This window comes from Pholcus phalangioides, unplaced genomic scaffold, assembly GCF_987345545.1.
Source record: "Pholcus phalangioides strain wild (caught in Gottingen) unplaced genomic scaffold, Ppha-v1.0 ptg000003l_1, whole genome shotgun sequence".
NCBI classification, from domain to species: Eukaryota; Metazoa; Arthropoda; class Arachnida; order Araneae; family Pholcidae; genus Pholcus; species Pholcus phalangioides.
In genome coordinates, this window is record NW_028301596.1 from 39279042 (window position 1) to 39301773 (window position 22732).

At 37.5% G+C, this 22732-nt stretch overlaps 1 protein-coding gene across 1 annotated transcript in view; it reads right to left on the minus strand.

Annotated features, from left to right (window-relative positions):
* LOC149088522 (zonadhesin-like) overlaps nt 1–22732 on the minus strand; it is a 135314-nt gene that overhangs the window by 43582 nt on the left and 69000 nt on the right. The window contains 1 exon segment of the mRNA XM_089252083.1: nt 17020–17193. Within this exon segment, the coding sequence (XP_089108209.1) occupies nt 17020–17193 (174 nt within the window).

The window sequence follows — 22732 nt, forward strand, 5'->3', positions numbered from 1 at the left end:
ATCTCTCAATTAATTCACTAAACAATTTTTCAAATTTCTTTAATTATTTTCCCAAAAATTTTATGGATACGTGAAAAAATGGAGGGATACGCGACATTAAATTATTTTAAATTATTTATTAAATTTTTGAACGCAATTTTCTTGATTAAAAATTGAACAGATATGATTAAAATTTACTCAAAATAAAATTTACAAATTAAAATAATGTTTACTATATGTTCACAAGCACCAAAATTGGTCTTATTCCAAGTCGATAACACAATACTCGCGAACAACACCATGAAATAATGACACATAGAACTTACGTTTAGTTCACTAATACACTATTCTCATGCTCACCTCGAATATATGATGTTTCACCATTAATTTGAATCCATTATCGAGAAAACTGGCGCTCTTCCGATGCGCCACTTTGATCTCAACACTCCCGCCGTCAGGCAAAAAAAGACTTACGGGAATGGTGACTCCCACGGAAACTTTGACGAATGAAATGAAGCAAAGAAACAATAGCATAACCTCATAAATTTGCCAATCACCGAGTAAACAACTAGCTTGGAAGGTACTGATAACAGGATGCACCGGATGCATTTATTTCTCAAGGGAGATGCATGTTGAGAAACGGGTGGCAAAACGACGTTTTCAACGTAATCGGATGCCTTAAACGTCGATTTAGATAATAAATAATTATGGTTATATATCTCTGAATTATCTTTCTAATTCCGAAACCAATTTTCACTTTACGAAATGAAATGTGCATTGTCTAGTGTTATGTTCTCAAATTATTCACTAAAAAATAGTCAAAACACTACAAAAAATAAATAAATACAAATACTATTCATGACTTATTTATTTTCATTTTATGCTTGTGTGTCATGCTTTATTATAATATTGTTTATCCAAAGATATATATAAGAGTAATTCTTCTCGACCGCAGGATATTATACGCTGCAGATCTGTTATCTGCAGTCTTCTGGTAAGACGCAGAAATAGCCGCCGGGGTAGCGGAGGCCGTTGAAGACGTAACCTTTTTTGCATTCGCAACCAGGCTTACAAATTGAGCACGTGAAGTCACAAAGTGGACGACATTTTACGGGACAGTGACATGCGCATTCACTCCAAGTAGTGTTTCCCAAACATGGGAACGCTGGTAAAACAAAGAGAAAAACAGTATGGTAGAATTAGTGATAATTTTTTTTCTTAACTGAAATGAACACATGAAATAAGTCTAATTAAAAGAAACTGAAATTGTAAAACATTGGTAATATAATCTTACTATTAGATAATTATGATTAGTCATTAGTCGAATTACATTATCACAATGAAGTATCAAGATACATAGTCGAATCAATGTAGAATAAATTAGTACTGATACCCAAACGGCGTGATACGATGAATTTAGTGCTGTATTTATTCTTCCATCAAAGATTGGGCAAGGGTGCCACGAGCAGGGTCATCTTAACAAGCATCATACCCCCGCCTCGGCTGGACCACGATCTCCTGGGGGGGGGGGGGGGGCGGCACCTAGCTGGATGCACCACTAACCAAAATTCGTTATTATGAGGCTCCCAACGCACTTCAGTCCAGGCTTGATGTGCGCATTTCAGTGCCCGGGTGGATGAACACGTTGAATTTTCTCTGGCTGTCAGGTAAGGTGCCTAAAAATGCATATTAAGCAAGGTTTGTACAGGGTGTCCCACAAAGGACTCCCTGATTATTTATTTTGAAAGCCGTAAAAATCTGACATACACACACTAATTTCAAAATTTTACAAATGTTGCCGACAGATGGCACTGCACGCTGAAGTCGCATTACGGGTATGAGAAAGACTGCACTCTCTTCAGAAGCTGTCGTTGCACTCGTATCACAATCGATTCAAAATGCTCACCTCTCGCGGAACACATATGGTACAAACGAAGAATGAAATTTACAGTCACTCTCTGTAGTTCCTCCACGGAAATTGGCGCACATGCCTCACAGATCAAATCTTGAAGCTCGTGCATTGCAGTATTGTTGCGGAAACAGTGTCTTTGAATTTCTTCCACAGAGATAGTATTCGCAGGAAGTAATATCGGGTGAATATCTAGGTCAATCCATGCCTGTTCCAGCAAATGTGAAATACTTCAAAGCACTCTATCTCCTCAAGAAAGGCAAAAACGTTGTGGTTCGGTGTGGTCGGGCACCATCTTGCGTGGACCACGAAGTGCCTTGTTGATCCTCCAGCCCAGGCGAGAAAACCGCATTAGTGATGGTTTGCGAAATCTTTGTTTGCGACGCTGGTCTTCGTGGCCCACATCTCCTGATACGGACCAGCGTATATCCCCTAGGGGGACAGAGCGGGGGTCACGGTTTGTCTGATGGTGGACTCTGAACGCTCGTGGACTCGATGTGGCTGAATTCCAGTATGCAATTTATACTGACCTCTTGGCATGTGACTTCTCACAGGGATCTCCCTACAAAAGTGATATTGGCTTTTAGCTACAGCTTCTTCCTTCATGTTGTATGCCAGCGCGGGCCCCCCTCCAAGTTGCTGATATAATTTTGGACTAAGAATCACAGGGCTCTGTGATGCACTAGTGCAGTGGCCGGCAAACCGCGGCTCGCGAGCCACATGCGGCTCTTTGGCCCCTTGAGTGTGACTCTTCCACAAAATACCACGTGCAGGCTCACAAAAATTCCAGATTTTTGCAAAACCATATTTAGACACGTATTTTGTCCATTTTGTTGTCGCTTCCTCCCCTCCCAAGTGAGTAATCTTTTTCACGGGATTTTGCCGAAAAAAAGAGTGAAAGCTTGACGCTGCTGTCACTTGACATTTCCGCGACCAATCATGTGGGTCGAAACTGTGAAGTTCGAGAAAATTTGTCAAAAACGAGGCTTTCTGTTGAAAAATGAGGCTGCTGTTCCCTTGATTAACTGGCCAGACTACTGACTGGAGTTTTTCCGGCACGACCTCGCTGAGCTTACTTCGCTAATGGGACAGAGCCTGGTCGTCGCTCGGTTTGTTCAGCCAATTTCTCGTACCCCGTACTGCAACTTCTGGATGCAGAGCCACTTGTCGATAACATTTGTAACTATTCTTGAAACTTCTGTGTACCCGATTATCACGGCTTTCAAAATAAACATACCATTTGTTTTAATCTTCTATCGATCACCATTTCCGAGTTATTTAATTTTGAAAATACAAATACAAATACAAATGCAACGCCACAACAGGCAAAATGCCCAACGAGGTGGCTGATAAAAAGATGCCCATAAAAATATGGTTGTCATATGTTTCAAAAATACAGCAACCCAATTAAAAATGCAATTAACACAAATTACAAACAATATATACACATGATAAAATATTATACAATGCCCATAAAGAATACTTATGGTTGTCTTATTCTAAGAATGGATAGCTTCTCGATTTACCCCAACATGTTTATCGTATTTCTTTTTAAACGTGTCAATTGTGTTACAATTTACTACCTCCGGGGGTAAGCTATTCCATTTATTAACAACCCTATTAGAGAAAAATTCCCTGCGACACCATAACCTTGCATTGTCCCTCACCAATCGATACTGGTGTCCCCTTGTAAAAGCGGTTGATTGGCGGTGTACTAAAAGTTCATGGTCCATCCTATCCATCCCATTGAAAATTTTGAACACTTCGATCATATCTCCTCGACACCTGCGTTCATCCAATGTAAACATATTCAAAAAATGAAGTCTCTCTTCATAACTCAAGCCCTGTGTGCCAATAAGGACACGCGTAGCTCTTCTCTGCACCCCTTCAATCAAGTCTATGTCCCTCTGTAGGTATGGTCTCCAAAACCTTACCGCATACTCCAGTCCAGGACGAACTAAGCCTCGAAAAAGCGGAAGAATGACTTTAGGAGAACGCGAAGAGACCTTTTTGAAAATGAGACCAAGCATTCTATTCGATTTTTTGACAACCGCTGAACAATGTTCAGAAAACTTAAGCCGCTCGTCAATGAGAATTCCCAAATCGGTGACCCTAGTTGCATCCGGGATAGTGACACCATTCAACTCGTAAGAGAACCGTGGGTTGTTCGAACCAAAATGAGCGACCATGCACTTATCTACGCTAAACGTCATGCTCCATTCATTTACCCATGCTGCAATCTTGTCTAAGTTGGTCTGGAGCAACTCCCTATCGCTTTCATTCCCGATTACCCCCATTAGCTTCACATCATCTGCGAATTTGCTAGTAATTCCATCGATACCCTGATCGAGTTTGTCGATAAAAAGTGAAAAAAGTATGGGGCCAAGGACACTTCCCTGAGGAACTCCACTTGTGACGTCTGTCCAACCAGAGAATTCCCCGTTCACCATAACTCGTTGCGACCTATCTCTTAACCACGATTCTATCCAATTCAGCAAGTTGCCCCCTATTCCAATCTCGTGTAAACGCTTCAAGAGTTTGCCATGTTGTACCCGATCGAATGCCTTCTGGAAATCAAGGTAAACAACGTCGACATTTTTGCTCTTACCCAAAGCCTTAGTCACGTAATCATAGAAGCAAAGGAGGTTAGTTACACATGACTTCCCCTTCCTGAACCCATGCTGATTATCCGACAATACATTATTCTCGTCTATCCACTTCACAAACTGCCTTTTGATGATAATTTCCAAAATTTTCGAGAGGGAGCTCGTCAAACTCACTGGACGATAATTAGACACCACTTCTCTACTACCCTTCTTAAATATCGGAACAACGTTAGCCAGTTTCCAATCTCTCGGGACGATACCCTCAGCAACACTACTCCTGTATATCTGTGCGACTGGCCCCAACAATTCATTAGCACCTTCCCTGAGAACCCTGGGATAGATATCGTCTGGTCCTGGTGCTTTGCTTGCACATACATTTCTTAGAAGATTTCCTCAAGTAGAAGACCTCCACGTCTTCTACTTGAATATCGTTGAGGGTTCTATTACCCCATGCAACACCCGTATATCGAATATCATTATCTCCATTAAAAACCGACGCGAAAAAGTCATTGAAAGCACTACACATGCCTACATTGCTCTCTACCTTAGAGCCTCCTATCGAGAGGGGACCAACTGTCCCCTTAAACGATAAGTTTTGTGTGTATTTCTCTCATTTTGAACAGAATCCGACAGTTAGCGCTCATATTCAATAAAGGTATACGCACCGACATGAAATACAATCTCTTTTGGGTTAAAGGCAACACTATGAAAAAATCCTCCGCGCGAAGCTTTGACACCGAAGTCGATCATTTCACCTGTAGCCATTGGATATATCAGTCCGACGTATGCGAAATCTTAACCTTTTTTTCCAGTTTATCCAATGACTATACGTGAAATAGACGACTTCAGTGACATCACGAGCTTCGCGCGGAGGCTTTCTGCTATAGAAGGGGTTGGCAAAGGCGTAGTTAAGACACAAAAAAAGCACGTTAGTTTCTGATATTTTTCGGTTGTAGCCAGGGGCGTCGGAAGTGTTTCTAAATTGTGGGTGCTCGTCTTTAGTTTTATATCGGAAATTTTAATTTCTGAATCAATTTTCGGATCCATGCCACAAATTACTGTGGACGCTTGAGCACCCACAGCACCCCTAGCTCCGACGCCACTGTTTATAGCTATGATATGTATTTGCTGGTTGTACTATTCCACACTTTTGATCAGTGATTATGTGCCTGTGCAATTTTTTATGTTTTTCGACTGCAACCATAGTAATTTGGCTCGATGTGAAAGGCTGCCTGCAATATACGCCCCTGTTTCTTTGATGAACAGTGATTGATGAGTTTTTATGATTATATATTGGCGATGTTCGCGGAAGTTGCGAGTATATTAATGGGTATTTTCATATACAGAAAGCATCCTGTATAGAATTCTTATTTTTTAGTAAAGGTGCCGTGACCATTAAAAATATTGAGGGATTTCTTTTGTATAGTCATGTTTTCTATGATTCAATTTGTATTGCAGATGAAAATGGTTTCACTTCTATTAAACATTGATTTTACACACATAATATAGTGCATTTTATCTTCACCACACATGTCATATCAATATGTTACGTACTTATGATAAAATATATGTTGTTTTTCTGATTTTATGGTTACACATACCCATGAAATGAGAAAGTACTATTTAATAAATTCGAAGAAGAGGACAATAACCGCTTAGTCGAATTATTACTATTATTTATCGCGTAGTTTTCGGAGATACTTGTTGTATTATAGATGCTTTACTAGCCGCTGTGAGGTCGTGTGGGCATAGTGCTGGACTCTTACCATGAGCATCCACGTTCGAACCCCGTTGGCGGCACAGTGGTGTTCGGCTGAAGTTGATTTTCAGCTATTTTCCAACTTCGAGACGCGAATGCGAGAAAGTCTCCCATTTCAAAGTCTCTTAGCAGAGAGCAGGCAATTACTTAACATAAACATTCAAGCATTTAACATCCTCACTTTAAAATCTAGGAGACAAATACACTAACAAGAACACGAAACAAGCACAACTGTAGCCCAGTTCATATGTGCAAATATTGCGGTAGCATTGGGAGATCTAGCACCCGCTTGATGACTTTTTCACTTCGTAAGGAAAGAAATGAAGAGCAGTCATTAATGAAAATTCTTGAAGCGGGTTTTAAACCCGCTTTTTCTATTTCCCATGTGAACTTGGCTTATGATAACATAAGCCCGTCAGGGCCATACATACACTCACACAACACGTTTCTGCATGCACCGATTCGTTAGAAATTTCGCAGAGGAATGTGTACGAGACTCGTGTACGTTTGAGTAGTAGTAGTAGATGCTTTACGGTGCTTATACTGATGCAATAGATGACATTCTTGTTTGTTTGCAGCCTTGTTAACTATTTTCCATTATATTTTGAAACACGAAAGGTTCAAAAAATAAACTGAAGAATAAAGTTAATTTATTTTTTTTCAAGTGCCATCTATATTTTCTAAAAACGACTATAAACGACGTAACAACAAGGAAGGGAATTTCGTTTCTGTGGAGAGCTGCGGAAAAATTCTTCGAAAATTCACGTATTTAAAGAAGAGAATTAAAGCGAACTATTTGTATTATTAAGCGCAAAGATAATTTTTTGTACTGTGTTGGCTATGGCCGATTTCCTATTTATTTATAAAAATTGTTAACAGTATAAATTTTTTTTTTTAATGTAAATGATATATGTGAGTAATTCCAATGTGAATGTCCAGCCCTGTCAACGGAGGATCTGATTGATTATTCTGTGTTTTCTGTGTGTGTGTATATTGCACATTCCGTAAAAAAGGGAAAGGAAACAAAACTGCCCAGCACTGTAGATGGAGGCTTTGTTGATTTGTTTCCTGTCACAGTGGAGGCGCTGTATATATACTTATATTTTGTATATATTGTGTATATAGACCATTCTCGAATCTCTCCACTTCAACATGCCAACTTGTTCTTCTTCTTATACTTGCCCATAAGTCGAGAACCAAGTCCACGTTTCTTCCCTACTATTTGGCGTGTCCCGAGTTGTTTCCTGCCCACAAGTCTTTACCACTCGTCTTTTGAAATCCCAGGCTGCGGTCTCCGGCCCTCATGTGCCACTGGGCTCACGTGCAATTTTCTGCCTGGTCATTAGGTTCAGCTATTTATTTTAGTCAAATGGCTTATACGTTTCATCGAGTTGATGCCTGTTTTCATGGGAGAAAAGGATGTGAGTTATTCGATACTTGCGAGCACGTGGCAAGGGGAGCCACCACTATAAATCTTTGCTAACTTTTCTGACACAACTCTGCCTCTTTTGAGGTAACGGAAGTAAAGTGCTTTGCTTCAGTCCGAGGTTGTGAGCGGTTCTATCTATCTATCAATACAAATTGTTCATGTAAGCAAAAAATAACTAAATAAAATTATACTCACGTGGGTAGTCTGGTGCGTACTGCGCATACAAACTTCCGAAGCAGCAGAAGAGCATTGCGACCAAAAGTGTCTTCATTCCAATCATCTCGTCGGTTTTGATCTTGCTGATTACGAATTGGAATTGTTTGAAACAATCGAATTTTTCCCCCATGTTATATATACATACAGGGATCTATATGATAGACGCAATAAATTTCAGTTCAGCTGACTGAACGGAAAACAATGGAAGCTATACAAACACAATATCTATTATAGGAGATTCTAAATTTACCTCCACAACTATTGCTGAACAAAGAATGATGCGTCACCCATCAATCAATGAGATACCAGGTGTAAAATGCGTCATAACTAAAAATATATACCTTATTATCAGTGATATTTATTTGACCATTTTTAGTGTCATGTCCAAAGCCACACGTGTCACCGCTATACAGCTTGCTGCATACCATTTAAAAAAAATATTATTTTACAGTGTTCTAATGCTTTGACTATGAAATATTATGAATGTTGAAAAATGCAACCAATAAGCGTATGGTCATATATTTTACATTCGGGCAAAAGTAACCGACACGTTTATTGACTGCATTTCTCAAATTTTATAAAAGAAACTTCTATGAAACTTTTATAGTGTAATCCCGGCCTCGAGCGCCCTTTTGCAGTCTTTTTTTTTTTTTAAATTGTGTTACTTATGGGATGATCGAACATTCTCCTATGTTTTGAAAATGCATTTCGAATTAAAAAAAACTTAATACAAATTCTGATGTGGAAAAGTTAAGTTTTCGTAACGCCATCGCATGAACTTGCATATAAATCCAAACACACGGAATTGTTTTTTCGGTCAACACGTGTTTAAAGTGTTTGCTGTGACTTGACTCAATATAATTATATACTCAAAGAAAATCAGCATTTACCTCTCTCTTTTAAAACAAGGTTTGTACAGCCAGGCACAGATACAGGGTGATGGGGGGGGCGATTTTTTAAAGTGAAGATGTCGATCGGTGAGACCCAACCTTGTGTCCGCAGGTGCAAAACGTACTTAAAATAAAAAACTAATAAAAAAATTAAATATGAATTAAAATTATTTAAAACTTTCAATTAATTTTAATTTAAAATCTAATCGTAATTAATTTCAATGTTCAATTAATTTTAAATTAAAATTAATTAACATTGAAATTAATTGCGATTAGATTTAATTAAAAAATTAATTTAAATGAAAATTAATCAAAAATTGAAGGCAGTTAAAAATTAAATATAAATTAAAATTTATATTTAATAAAATTATATTTTTTCAATATGCAACATTTCTATTTAAAAAATTGCTTGCAGCGACTGGTGTTACAATTAATGAATAAACTTTTTTTAATAATAAATTTGAACGTTTGTGCCGGCTAACCTCGCAAAAAATACCGTACGAAAAAAAAGTTTGAGGTGCAGACTGAATAATGTGTGTTATATTTATAAACATTGTAAGGAATTCTGATACACATTACCAGCTAAAAATGTTTTTTATTAACAGTATCATGAGCAATTGTACAGATAAATAAAAACTTTGCAGATGAAAAGAAAGCAGAATATGAAAAGCATATAAAGAATTGGTATTTTAATATGTTCCTAGAATACTACTTCTTCCTCCTCCTTCGCCTGATAAAAATTAAGGCTCTAAGTTAACTGGACAAAACAATGTGCACAAATAAAAATTCATCCGGATGTATTCGATAAATGCTTTTTTTCCAGCTTTTCAAGTCAAAGTAGATAGATACTTTCCGTTTAAATTTAATTTTTTTGATCCCTGTGAAAGTATTAAACGTTTCTCTTTGTGACGTTATGATAACAATTAGGCAAAATAATATGAATAAAATAAGAATCTCAGTCAACCAGAGGAAATGAATTCTGAGCTAACTCGGATACAAGAAACCTTGTTTAATAGAGACGATCCTTGAACATTTGAAGGGAAAAAAACATCTAAAGCCCTGACCATGGCCTCCACATCCCAGACCAGACTTTTCACGGGCCCCTTTATAGTTAATTTATAGCTTAAAAAAACAAAAAAATAATGATGAGAATCATCCCCGGCCCTGTCAGCTCCACCCTTGGGAGCATGAACGTGACGCACAACAACAAAGTAGTTATCAAATAAATAGGCACTACGCACACACAATGACAGCCCCGTTACCCGTAACGGTTCGCACTGAGCTTGCGAAAAATTGTTGTGACCGCTCAAACTTTAAATGACTGCATGCTTTCAGATAAAAAGCTGAACCTATGCGGCGCAGCTTTTGTCCTCTCATACGTAGGGTCCGTGAGTTTCGGTTTCAGTACAGTACAGGGTAGATGTTTTCCCTTTCAGACTTTGAATGCCGGTGATGGAATCGGCCAGTATAGTGTCCCCTAAACTACTTACGTATAGAGTCAGACTTTCAATAATCTCTCCAGTAATCCGGTGTTTTTAGGCCTGTTTTCTTCGAGCATAGAAGAGGAAAACATAGTGCGCACATGTTTATGAGCAGAAGTTTGTTATTTAAATGGACTTTTCAATCAATTTGCAGTAATTCGGCGATTTCGTTCACCCAGTACACCCTGGTGTGATATGTGCCAGATTAGCGAGAGTCAACTGTAATAATAATTCATATCTCTATTAGTTCTAGAAAAATTCAATTCCATCAGCCTTTTTTTTTGCTGGTAATTTATCAGTTTTTCCCCTCAATTTTTTTTTTTTTTTGCAACACTAGTTTTAGGCGCTAGGGGGTATGTTGCAGCGAAAAGGCAGCGTGACAGCCGAATCGTATGGAATCCCTGTAGAGCCTTGGTGGGAATACAATTGACTCTCCTCCGGCTATGACTTCTTTGTTTTTTCGACTTTACCAGCAGGAGAAATCTCAAGGTGGAACTTCTTCGAGTGCACAAATTTTAGGGAAAGGAACTTTGAAAAAAAAAGGAAATTAATTAAAAAAATTACGGATTAATAAAGAAAAAAAGTGAGGTAACTGGAGTTATGTTTGCTTGAAGGCTCTTGGGAGGGGCGATCGCCCTTTCACCTATTGTTTAAAGGCTCTTGGGAGGGGCGATCGCCCTTTCACCTATTGTTTAAAGGCTCTTGGGGGGGGGGGCGATCGCTTCCATCCCCCCCTCCCGGAATCCGCCACTGTGTACAGCTAAAGGATGATGTTACGAAACAGAAAATTTTGTTTTCTCATTTTACTTAAGTAACAGGAGGCCTACGTATTATATAAAAAGCCTTTCTTTCACGAAAGCGAAAAACCTCCATCCATTCATTCTTCGGATTTATCTCCTAATATTGAATGAGTCAATTTCAGAAAATGGGAAAATTGCAACTCTTTGCGCTCTTTGTGGTTGCTGTCATATTCATCACAGCGTCAGCTCAAAAAAGTAATGTATATTAAAACAAATTAGTTTTATTAACTCAATTAATATTACTAATACAATTTCTTTATTATTTTTGGAAATTTCATTTAATAACAGTAGGAAAAAAAAGACGCTATTTGAAGCTATACAACGTGGATCCATCATAGATGATTGTCCAAAATATGAAAGACGGGAGAAACGTGGAAGCGCCTGCATACCAAGCTGTCAAAAGCCTAATCCAGAAGTATGCGTGATGATGTGTGTCGACGGATGCTTTTGCGAGTCCGGATATATCAGAACGGAGCCAGCAAAGAATGGAGTGAAAGCACCTTGTAAAAATTATTACCATAAAAACTTAGCATTTTTTCTGGTCTTACTTCAGCTTATATTGTGATTATATGTGTTGTGTATGCATCCAGGTATAAATCCATGTTTATTCTATCAAATTAAATGCATTAAAAAGCATTGCACTCGCTTATCACTGAGTTTTTTTGAAAATATTCACTAGCATTATATTCTTTCGTCGCGATGGACGATAACAAGCCGTTAAGTTTTCATTCGTTCAAAATAATGTCTGAATATAGCCTCATAGTCAGAGTATGACTAGACTATGATTCGTTATTCAGAGACTCACTGCCTTTCTTACCTATGAAATTGTTCGTCTCAATGATCTTTTCCAGAATCAGCGGAAATTTGATGCTGCGTATCCAATGGTACACGTCGTATAGGTATAACACCAAAAAGAGTATTAAATAAAATCTATCTACATATATAGAGTCACTCAGGTGATTTAAAAATCTGCTGCGAACCGCTTGAGTGATCTGGAAATCCGCTGCAAGCACTATATAAGGGATCTGGAAAGCAAAATGTTTTCGAATCTCGCTTCTAGTCACGTAAATGATGAGGAAATATGGCAAGAGTCACTAAAAATATTTATAAAAATGCCTCGTGCCGCATAAGTGAACTGTAGATATGTCACGGCCAACTTAAGTGAACTGGCGATGTGGTGCAGGTGACTCAAGTGATTTCTTAATTTTTTTCGGGCCGCTAAAAAGTGGTTTTGACCGACACGGTTTCAACGATAGTCACAATTTTTCGATAGGAGGTCGACATGGATTTGTTAAATTCAGGTTTACAACCAATCTGTGTCGATCCTCTATCAACAAATTGTGACTCTAATTTAAACCCTGTCCGTGAATACCGCCCTAAGTGATCTGGAAATGTGCCGGGGGACACTCAAGTGATTTGGTAATCTTTCATGGACACTTATGCACTTTGGTTATTTGTCTCGGGCCACATGAGATGACTCCGAGAGCCTCATTTGGCCCGCGGTCATGGGTTGAGTATGTATGATTTACAGTGGGAAGTAGTGTCTTTTGCTTCCAATTTTTTCCCCAATTAAGATGTCACTAATATTTCATAGCTTCCATACGGGTAGTCGAAACTGCAGACAGCTCAGAACACACAAATATAGACCACCAGTATAGAACCACATAGTATAGAATCAGTTATACGCGTATATAATAATTTTTTTATCTAAGTTCAACCCAAAAGATTCATTCTAACTTTATTTATCCTCTGTATTCTGGTGTACAAGTGAATATAAATCTATATATATAAAATTGATTTTCTATCCGTCTGTGTGTGTGTTCTCTATACAAATCCACAATATTAGATCTATCGTCGCCAAATTTTCCATATATACTAAACGGGATCCGATTTGAACAATAGGCTACTTGAAAAGTTTGTCAGACCTGGGCAGATGCCCAAAATGGGAGAAAAACTGTCGGTCAACAATAGTTTCTGGGCCTAAAGAATCACTTTCCGAATGTTTACTTTGGTTACCGTAGTGCCCTAGCAATGCGTTTCCCACATGCATATGCATTTACAATGGTTTGTCACTTCTCTAATCCTGTCAGTATATGTATAATTGTTTATAAGACATAAACAATTATACATATACAAATAGTCATCAACAGCATCACTTTGAGGATCAGGCAAAGGATGATCTCATAGAAGTCAGTGTTAAAATTGCTGATTAAAAGAAAAAAAAAATGTAGAAATGCGGAAATTTAGTGGGATTTTCCACCACATAAATAATTTTAAAAATTGAATTAAATTCTCTTGTTTTTTGAAATGTTGAGTTAACTTAGAGATGCGAAGCCCAGGAGATTAAATATGAAGTAATTAGCCGGACCTACTTCCGAGTTAGATATCAATGCACAGTAACAGTGATTTCAGCTTTTTATTTATATCTTCTCATGCATGAAAATTAATGTCTCCGTATTGTCTTTTAATATTCAACTGCATTAATTCACATATAGGTTAGGATGTTTTAAAATTAATTATGGGCCCGTAAAGTACATCGAAGAAATTCCACAGCTTTAATTAAGCATTTTTTGAAACAGAAACAGGCAGATGCATAACTTCAAGTTCAACAAGGAGAGGGGGAATCAAAATACCTAGCGCCCATCAAAAAGAAAAAAAATATATTTATTTCTATGTTTCTTCAATTTACATTTGTTTCCTTCATGAGTCGCGCAGGAAGTCGACATATTGGATAACTTGGACACAGTTTGCATGTCCCTCAAAGAAAGAGGGAGATATCACGTGATCTCCAAAAAGCCTCATAGGAGAAAACCCCGACAGCGTCGGGTATTATAGCTATAGTCCGTTTCAGGTTAACTTTGCAGTGAAGAGGAAGCTACGAGGAAACCCCATCACTCGTTGCTATGGGAACGATAGCCTCTTAACTAATGTATCGATGCGCGGCCTTGGTTAGGTATGGCCGATTCTCGCCAATCTCACTAACAAAAATCTTTCTTTACGTGTAACGTAATTGCATATTTAAATTAGTAATAATTATAGAATTAAAAAAACCACTGCCGATACTTTCAGAAATTAAAGTGAAGTTTTTAAAATCATTTCTTTTGTTTTTTGATTAGAAAGTTTCAAAATTTCAAAAAAATAATTATCTTCTATCAGAGCGTGTCACTTACTCTTTATTGATGTGCCGTAAGTAACACTAAAAATTTCAAAAACATAGTAATATTTTTCTGCAATATTTCCCTTCCCTTAGCTGAAATTTATTTACAAAAAAATTCCAAACAATAATATGAAAGCAACATATAATTATAAAATACTGCATATTAACCATGACTCTCAAAAAAACTTACGGATTTTTAATTTTTTCTTCAATTTATATGGAAAAAAATAATCCAATCAAAAAAAAAATTAAGAAGAAGCAGATTAACTCTGTTTTCACGTGTAAATGCAGGAATAGCACCAAATAATAATAAGGATACGGAAAGTTTAGAATTTTTTTACTCACTTTTCTTGCCGAAATTTCCGTCGCTCGACCTCCCCCACATTCCCCGAATGGTATACGTCGATGACACTTGTTGTCACGACAGTTTTAGCCTTTTGTTACGATTGATGTGCTGCTCATGGTTATTACGGATGATTCTTATCGAGTTTTGTTTACAGCGAGTATTCAAAAACCAAAAATATAGTATTCAGGAATGGAAGAGCAGAGAACTTTAGCGTGGCAATCTATGGTGAAAATAAAGATACAACTGTCACATAAAAGATGAAAGCCCAAACCACTGTGGAACCCCCTCTCTCACTTATTTTATCTGAAGAGACACTAAAGGCAAGGGGCATCTGGAGAAACAGGTGGGTGGAAGATGGCATCCTTTCGTGTGAGTGGAAGACACGACTCATGTCAACACTTTCCGTGATCGGAAACTAAAACTATCCCATAAACATGGCAAAAAATAAATAATTAAAAAAAAGAAGGACCTAAAACAAAAACTTCTGCACCAATAAACGGCCTCTCACAATAGTATCGGCACTCTCGTGGAATTAGAAACACTTCTTGTAATTTATGAGTGAATATCTGAACTCACTGAAACCTACTTTCGGGAGAAAATAAAACTGATTGAATATTTGTGTTTACGTAAGCCTATAACTGCATGTAAAACTGAATGAAAAATTGTATCGTTATGGAAAATTCAACCAAATAACGATATAAAAATATATATACAGTATATAATTGCGTAACGAAAAAAACAGGACAGGGATATTGGCGGGGAAAATTTCTAGGATATCGCGCCAGAATGTTGTTGCTGTTGCGGTGGGTTTTTGATATAATGGTAACCAATATATATTTTTTTAATTTAAAAATTTTAAACAAATAAACATCGCTTCAAAACGATATTTTTTCACTATTTTTTTCAAAATCATAGATAAATTTGCAATGTTCTATATAAAGGATCATCGTAAACCTCCGAAGTAGTAAATATAAATTACTTACACAGAAACAAACTTCACGCCAAGTTTCACTACACGTATACGCATAGTCCCGTATGTACCAATTCGTTAGAGGTTCCGCAGAGGAATATGGACGAGGTGCATGTGTGGTTTAGTAGTAGTAAATATAAAGGGTGTTCTATGTAAGTGCTAATGCGACATAAATCTCATCAACCACCCGCCCGTATGTATATACATTTTTTTTGGTTACAAAAAATGTTCAAATGACGTGTAATTTCTTAAAATTTCAAAATTTGTTTGAGGAGACTTATGCATAGAAAAGTAAAGGAATTCATTTTTTATACAGTCCCCGTACGAAAAAACTTCCAACTATTGAAATCTAAACCCCGTTTCTCGAAAAGTCACTTGCAAAATAAATATTTTTAAATGAAATGTTTATCGAGATAATAAATATATGAAATCACTGTTATTCCTGTTTATTGTTATCCCTGGCAACTTATCCCTGTTTTAGCAAGTTTTCATTTATTTAAAAGTTGCCAGGAACTGTACACAAACAGAATTATGACAATTATATTTTAATTTTTTTTATTCACGATAAATAGCAATTACAATTTTTTAACAGTTACTTTGACAATTACTCAATTTTTACTTCTTCAAATTTGATTTATGTTTCAAAACTTGTGAACCACACCCTCAATAATTGGCGATAAACTTCAAAGTCGAATATCTCTGTTGACATTGCATTTAAAAATATATTTTTTTTGTAAATCACGTGTAAAAGTCGAATTCGCACTAATTGGAAGTTTTAGCATACAGGGTCTACATAAAAATTAAATTTTTCAAGTTTTTTAATGTATACGACGTCTTGGTAAACTTTATACATGTTGGGTTTCAGTATGCCATTTGAAAACTATGTAACTGATAGGTATGTCAGGGCCGGAACTAGAGAGGGGCAGAGGGAGGCAAATGTCCGGGTGGCAAAATTTAGGGGGGGGGGGTGGCAAGCTTTAGGTGGAAACAAAAAACACCATTATAAAATTATCGAATTTCAAATTATTGGGGACGGCAAAATCATGTTTGCCCCGGGTGGCAAAAATTCTAGTTAAGGCCCTGGGTATATTTCTAACGTCAAGGTTGCAGAAATATCCGCTGTGCAAACAATTTTGGACAGCTTGTACAGTGCATACTTTTTAGTACCCAATTGAAATGCGCACGTAAATATCTCTCGTACGCGTAAATATGAAATATGCTCTTTGCATATTACACCCATTATTATACACGGTATTCATTCGTTACTGGACTTCTTTCGCGTATCTTTGAACGGTCCATTACGTACCCTGAGGAGATCCATCTACAGATCAGGAACTACTGTCTTAGAAAATCGAAAGAATAGACTTTGCTTTTTAAAAAGAAAGGGTTTTATTATGTCTAAATTCTACACATTTCGAAAATTATACAGAGAAAACAGCTCGCATTTTCGTGTGATTTTGGAATGAAATCAGTCATATGATCGGTGGACATTGTGCTTCAGGAATGCATTTTCTAGTTTTTTCATCTCTGTAGTAGCCTCTCCTGCAGTCGCAACCCTTGTTGCAGACCAAGAAAGCACAATTGCCTTTTGTGAAACAGTCGTTGCATGGGATCACGCATGTAGAATAGACCTCGTTTACAGGGCAATTAGCTGTTGAAAAATAAACGAAACAATAATAATGTATTATCTAATATTTGTTGAATCACCAATCAGAATCGAATAAATAAGTTATTTTTTGACAATTGCATAATTTTTATTGCATTCAATAAGATATTGTTGGTTTATCCCAATCTAATTCTTAGTTGATAAAGACATTTACTTATGTCATATCTGAGAAAACTGACCACAGCATTTGCTTAAACGTTGAATGGAAGTGTAAAACAACACACGTCAAGCCTGGTCCTCACCGGACTCATTATACGAGTTTGATCTGCGAAAAGCCGGTTTTTGAGTGGTGGCTGTGTGAAATTGACCATGAAAATGGCCGACGCTGTACCAGCCACCTGAAAACCGGTATGGTGTCATGGGGTTGATTAGATTAAACTAATGTTTACCGATACATTTTAAGATTTAAGGTTGGGGGAGGGGGGGTTGCCCGTGAAGAGGGAAAGGGTTCAAAAATGATTCACGTGTGTATATATTTGAAAAAATTTGAAAAAAGAAAAATTTTCCTTCACTTAATATGAATAAGGTGATCAAAAAGTAACAAAAAAGAAAAGGTAAAAAAAATTCAATAATTCGAAAAAGAAAATTGCACAGAGAAAGATAGGATTTTTAAATAACAATGTTATTGTCAAAATAGTTACGTTTATTGCCAATAAAAAAAGCTGAAGTAGAAATAATTTTCATTGCGTCAACTGACGATAACAAATGCAACTTTTTTATCATTAAAAGTTTTAGTGATTGAAAACATTCATGCTTTTTTGTGAGAAAACGTTACGATACTCGCATACCATGAATGTTATACACAAATATGTCGGTTTTAGACTAATATTTTCCAAGGTTTTTTGAAAAAAAAATTGAAATGCCGAAACATGCATTAAAATTATTTCCTGTGGTTTACATGATTTGTTTTTCTTTTTTGGTTAAGCTAGTGATGGGTTAAATACTAGCTGCGGAACGGATGCGGCCGCTTAGAGATTCTATCCGGCCTGCCGCAGACTTCAAACCAACAGTATAGAAGTTTTCAATATCACTTTTCTCAAAAAATTCATTCAAGAAGGGTTGTTAAATTTTTTGCATATAGAAAATAGAGTCATGAGAATTTAGAAATTGATTTTAAAATCTTTGCATGTTCAAAAAAACAATTTCACATAATATGCAATTCAGCCATGTTGAACGTGAATTTTTTTTGTCTGAACAGACATATTAAAATAAAATTTCGATACACGCATTATCTAAGTAATTAGAATAAAAAAATAATTACAAAAATCATTTGTGAAAATTGATTACTGGTAGCTTGGAATGAAATTTTGGTTGGGCGTCCCCCCACAGAATATTCGACCACGGGCCGCCACTGCTATTAACTCAGAAATAAACGAACAAATCCAGTTTCTGTTAATATGTGAAATTACACACACAAAACTCTTGAGTTGGCGAATGGAATAACACGTTAAAAATCCGATGACGTTCCAAGATTATCCAAATGAAAGTAGAACGTGAATAATAACTTGAACTCATGTATCTCCTTCAAGCTTTTCGAGTAACGAGTAACGTCCATAAAAGTAATTTTCAAGGTAGGGGTTCGCGGACCCCTTGGAGAGGCTTTAAAAGGCCTGTGAAATTCTAAGAGAAAATAATTTTTTTTGTTCCTTAATCATTGTGTGGTGAATATTATTTAGTTAATGGGTCTCTTAGGCTTTCATCTTATTAGCAAAGGGTGTTCCTGGTCTTACTGCACAGAGGGTCAGTGGAACACAAAAGGTTAAGAACCCAATTTCTATACCCCTCATTTGATGAAGAGCACTTGTAAAAGAAACTGAGGTAGGCTCGAATTCAGCCCTTTGCTGTCCTGAGAATTTCTGTATTTCTGGTGCGATTTGTTGTTTATTGCGCCTCCTCCCGTGACGAGGAAGGACCTTGGATGCTAGTTACTGTGCTTTTTGTATAGCTTATGAGTTGCACAGAGAAGATAAATGCACAGGGGCCTTATCGTGATCTTAAGGGGTTGGGCATATCATTGTAACAATGAAATGCAGGTTTTTCCTGATGTCGATTCCATCACTACACAGGACCGCAAAAGCGTTAAATAAGCATGATGCTAATCGCTGAAAAAGTTGTTCAATTAATCAATTCCTCGCACGCAGAAACACTGAAAGCTCTTTTGTGTTCATGTGAGCGTACCCGTGATCAATGGGTTGAAGATGTCTGAAATGTATAGCTTACTCGTCTGAAGTGATTTTTATTACTCTTCCTGAAATTCTTAAATAAGCACAGCTTATTCAATGTGCGCTAGAACAAAAGGTTCGCAACATACAATCGGTATCGCTGGATCACAGTAGAAAAGGTCGTGTTATCAAGCATTAGAAAATGCTTCGAATGCCTTTCCTTCACGCATTCAACTGCATAAGAAAAATTGGATACTCACGTGTATTATCAGCCATCACATTCATGTATCTCAAGACTCCAAAAAAGTAGCAAACGGTGACGAAAACGAATAATTTTCGTTCAGTCATCGTCTTGGAGGGATCTCTGAAATGTCAAACTTCCGCTTTTTCAACTGCTGGAAAGTGCTTTAGAAGAAATCGAAGTCTCTAAATATATACAGGGGGCTCAGGATATTGCAACACAATACGTGTTTAAAATGTGCTCTATCAGAATTTCGATATTAAATGGTAATAATGCGATGCTAATGACTAAAATGTGCATATAATTGGGAAAAAACCCCCAAAAAAACACGACACTATGCGATAGCCCTCAGCATACGTACACCGATGAGCCATTTGAGTTATGACACCAATCCCACTTACGTACCTGGAAACGGAGAAACGGTGTAAGCGTGGCTTTTTAAAAGAGCATTTTGAGTATCGATGACGCCAAACGTCATCTTCGCCAAAACGACATTCTCCAAGCGTATTTAAGTGATAAAATGATCCAATCAGATTAAGGGCTGTGTTCACCGACATGGTTTAAACTGTAGTCCCACAATTTTTGGATAAGGGATAAATATAGATTGGTTAAAAACTTGAATTTTTAACCAATCCTTGTCGATCTCTTGTAAAAAAATTGTGTGACTATAGTTTAAACCATACCAACCAATACCATGAGTGGTAGATACAGGGTTCCAATCATTGTTGTTATAACAATGCATACCCCCCTTTATTTATTGCCGCCATCTGCTAGCGTTATTTGCGTGTAGCCATATTTCTGTTATGCAGACTTAGTTGTAAGGGATGCTTCACTTTTTTGAAGCTGGTGTCCACAGTGTCTGTCACACACACAACCGCCGGGCCATAACACTAGTAAAACCGGGACGTGAGTGATTTGCCGCGTTTCTTTTTTCACCCATTAATTTCTCGTTAGTTATGTGTATGACCGGCCTTTTACTCAAGCAAGAGATTGGTTCCCAGAATCTTTGCTCCCGACATCTCGCCCCTAGCACGCTTCGTCCCCGTTACATTTGCCCCCCCCCCCGGAAATTTCGCTCCTAACATCTCGCAACGGATATTTCACCCCGGACATTTCGCCCCTGACGTTTCGCCTGCTCTGACCATATGAGCGACTCGGTGAGTGACCCTATCAGTGATCAAGTGAGTTGGACATTTATCCCCCACCCTGACATTCGCCTGCCCTGACCGTACGAGGGAACATATGAATGATGGTACAAGTGACCAAGTGAGTGACCATATGAGTGGTCAAGTGAGTTGGACATCTACTTACGACACTTTGCCTGCCCTGACCATATGAGTGACCCTGTGCGTGATCAGGTGAGTTGGACATCTACTTATGACACTTTGCCTGCCCTGACCATATGAGTGACCCTGTGAGTGATCAGGTGAGTTGAACATATACTTCCTGACATTTTACCTACCCTGACGGCATGAGCAATGGTATGAATGACCATATAGTGAACATATGAATGATTGTTATGAGTGACTACATAAATGATCAAGTAAAAGTTAGACATTTACCGATTGGCATTTCACCTGCTTTGACCATCTGAGTGACCGTAGAAATGACCGCCGTAATGACATGTAACCAAGTGAGTGACAAAGTAAGTGATCGTATGAATCATCAAGTGAGTGACCGTATGAGTGATCAAGGGAGTGGACGTATGAGGGACTAAGTGAGAGCGACTACGTGAGTTAGTTGGGATTTAGTGGTAAGTGAGATAAGAACGGTTCTATTTTTTCCGGTTAAGTAGACGTATGCGCATGCGCCAGTGGGCGTGACCTGCCGTGCTGGAGGGGTCATTTTGTTCTCTCACGGAGGGGTTTATTTTGATCTCGAGCGTGAACCTGTTCATACTCCGTCGTCTCCTGAAGTTTCGCTAGAATTCCGCGGAAATATTGGATGGTGAGGTGGCCAGAGAACACAACCTTCAAGTTTGTTGAAAAATATCTTCGCCATGAATGTTTGTTGAACTATTGAAATGAAAATTACCTTAACAAACAAGCTAAAAATTATTCGATGTTGGAAAAAGCTATGGAATATTCTGTCGACGTGATGTCAGGAGTTGAAAAAAATTGAAGATTCAAAAATATATATCAGGTGGGGAGGATTTATATATTAACTGGGGGGGGGGTTTCGAATATTTCTCTCGTCCAGAACGAATTTGCTGCCATCTGTTGTAAAAATACATGATCAAATATTTAACAGAAAGATGTCATCTCTATAGATTAAATTAAAAAATAATAATGATTTCGAAAATTTGGAAATAATTTTTGTTTAATGAATTTTTATTATTTAATTTTTAACCCTTAGAATTTCCTACGAATGCCAAGAATCTTCTCCTGTATTTTCGGCTTACATAATTCATAATTTATCTCCTCTTCAACTTCTATTAAAATATCATATAATCGATATTTACAACTTAGAGGAGAAATAGAGAAATCTTATATTTCTTCTCGATGACTTACATAAGTTTATAATATGTTGTGTATTCTTTTTTCCCCTGTGGCGTCATCTCTCGCCCCCCCCCCCCTTGCGTGGGTGGCAGAGGCGAAAAAAGGGGACAAGCGAACTGTTTCCCTTGCGTGGCCTCCTTCTTGCTCAGTGTGTTGCTCTCGCGCAAGTGAGAAAAAAGTTTCTCCTTTTTTATTGAATAAATTTATTTAAGTGAATAAATTTATATTCTTTAAAAAATATATCATATAATGTGGCTCTGATCACAGTATTCTCAAGTTCTACCTGATCATCTTCATCCACTGTTACGAAAGTTATGAGCTTTAAAGAAAGCACCTCTCTGAACGCCAGATAAATAAAAAATTATTTATGACATGAATGTCGCTCTCCCTTGTTAATACAAGATATACAGAAGACTGGATGTTGTGAAGATATTTATTATTTGAGATGTTAATTTTTTAAGGAAGGAAAAAACTCATCTCTGCCTCTACCGGGAGTCGAACCCGGGTCCCTCGATTGCCGGACGAGTGCTCTGACCACTAAGCTACAGAGGAGATAGAGATTTTCCTATCTACGAGGCAGAGATAAGTTTTTTCCTTCCTTAAAAAAAAAAAAAAAAAAAAAA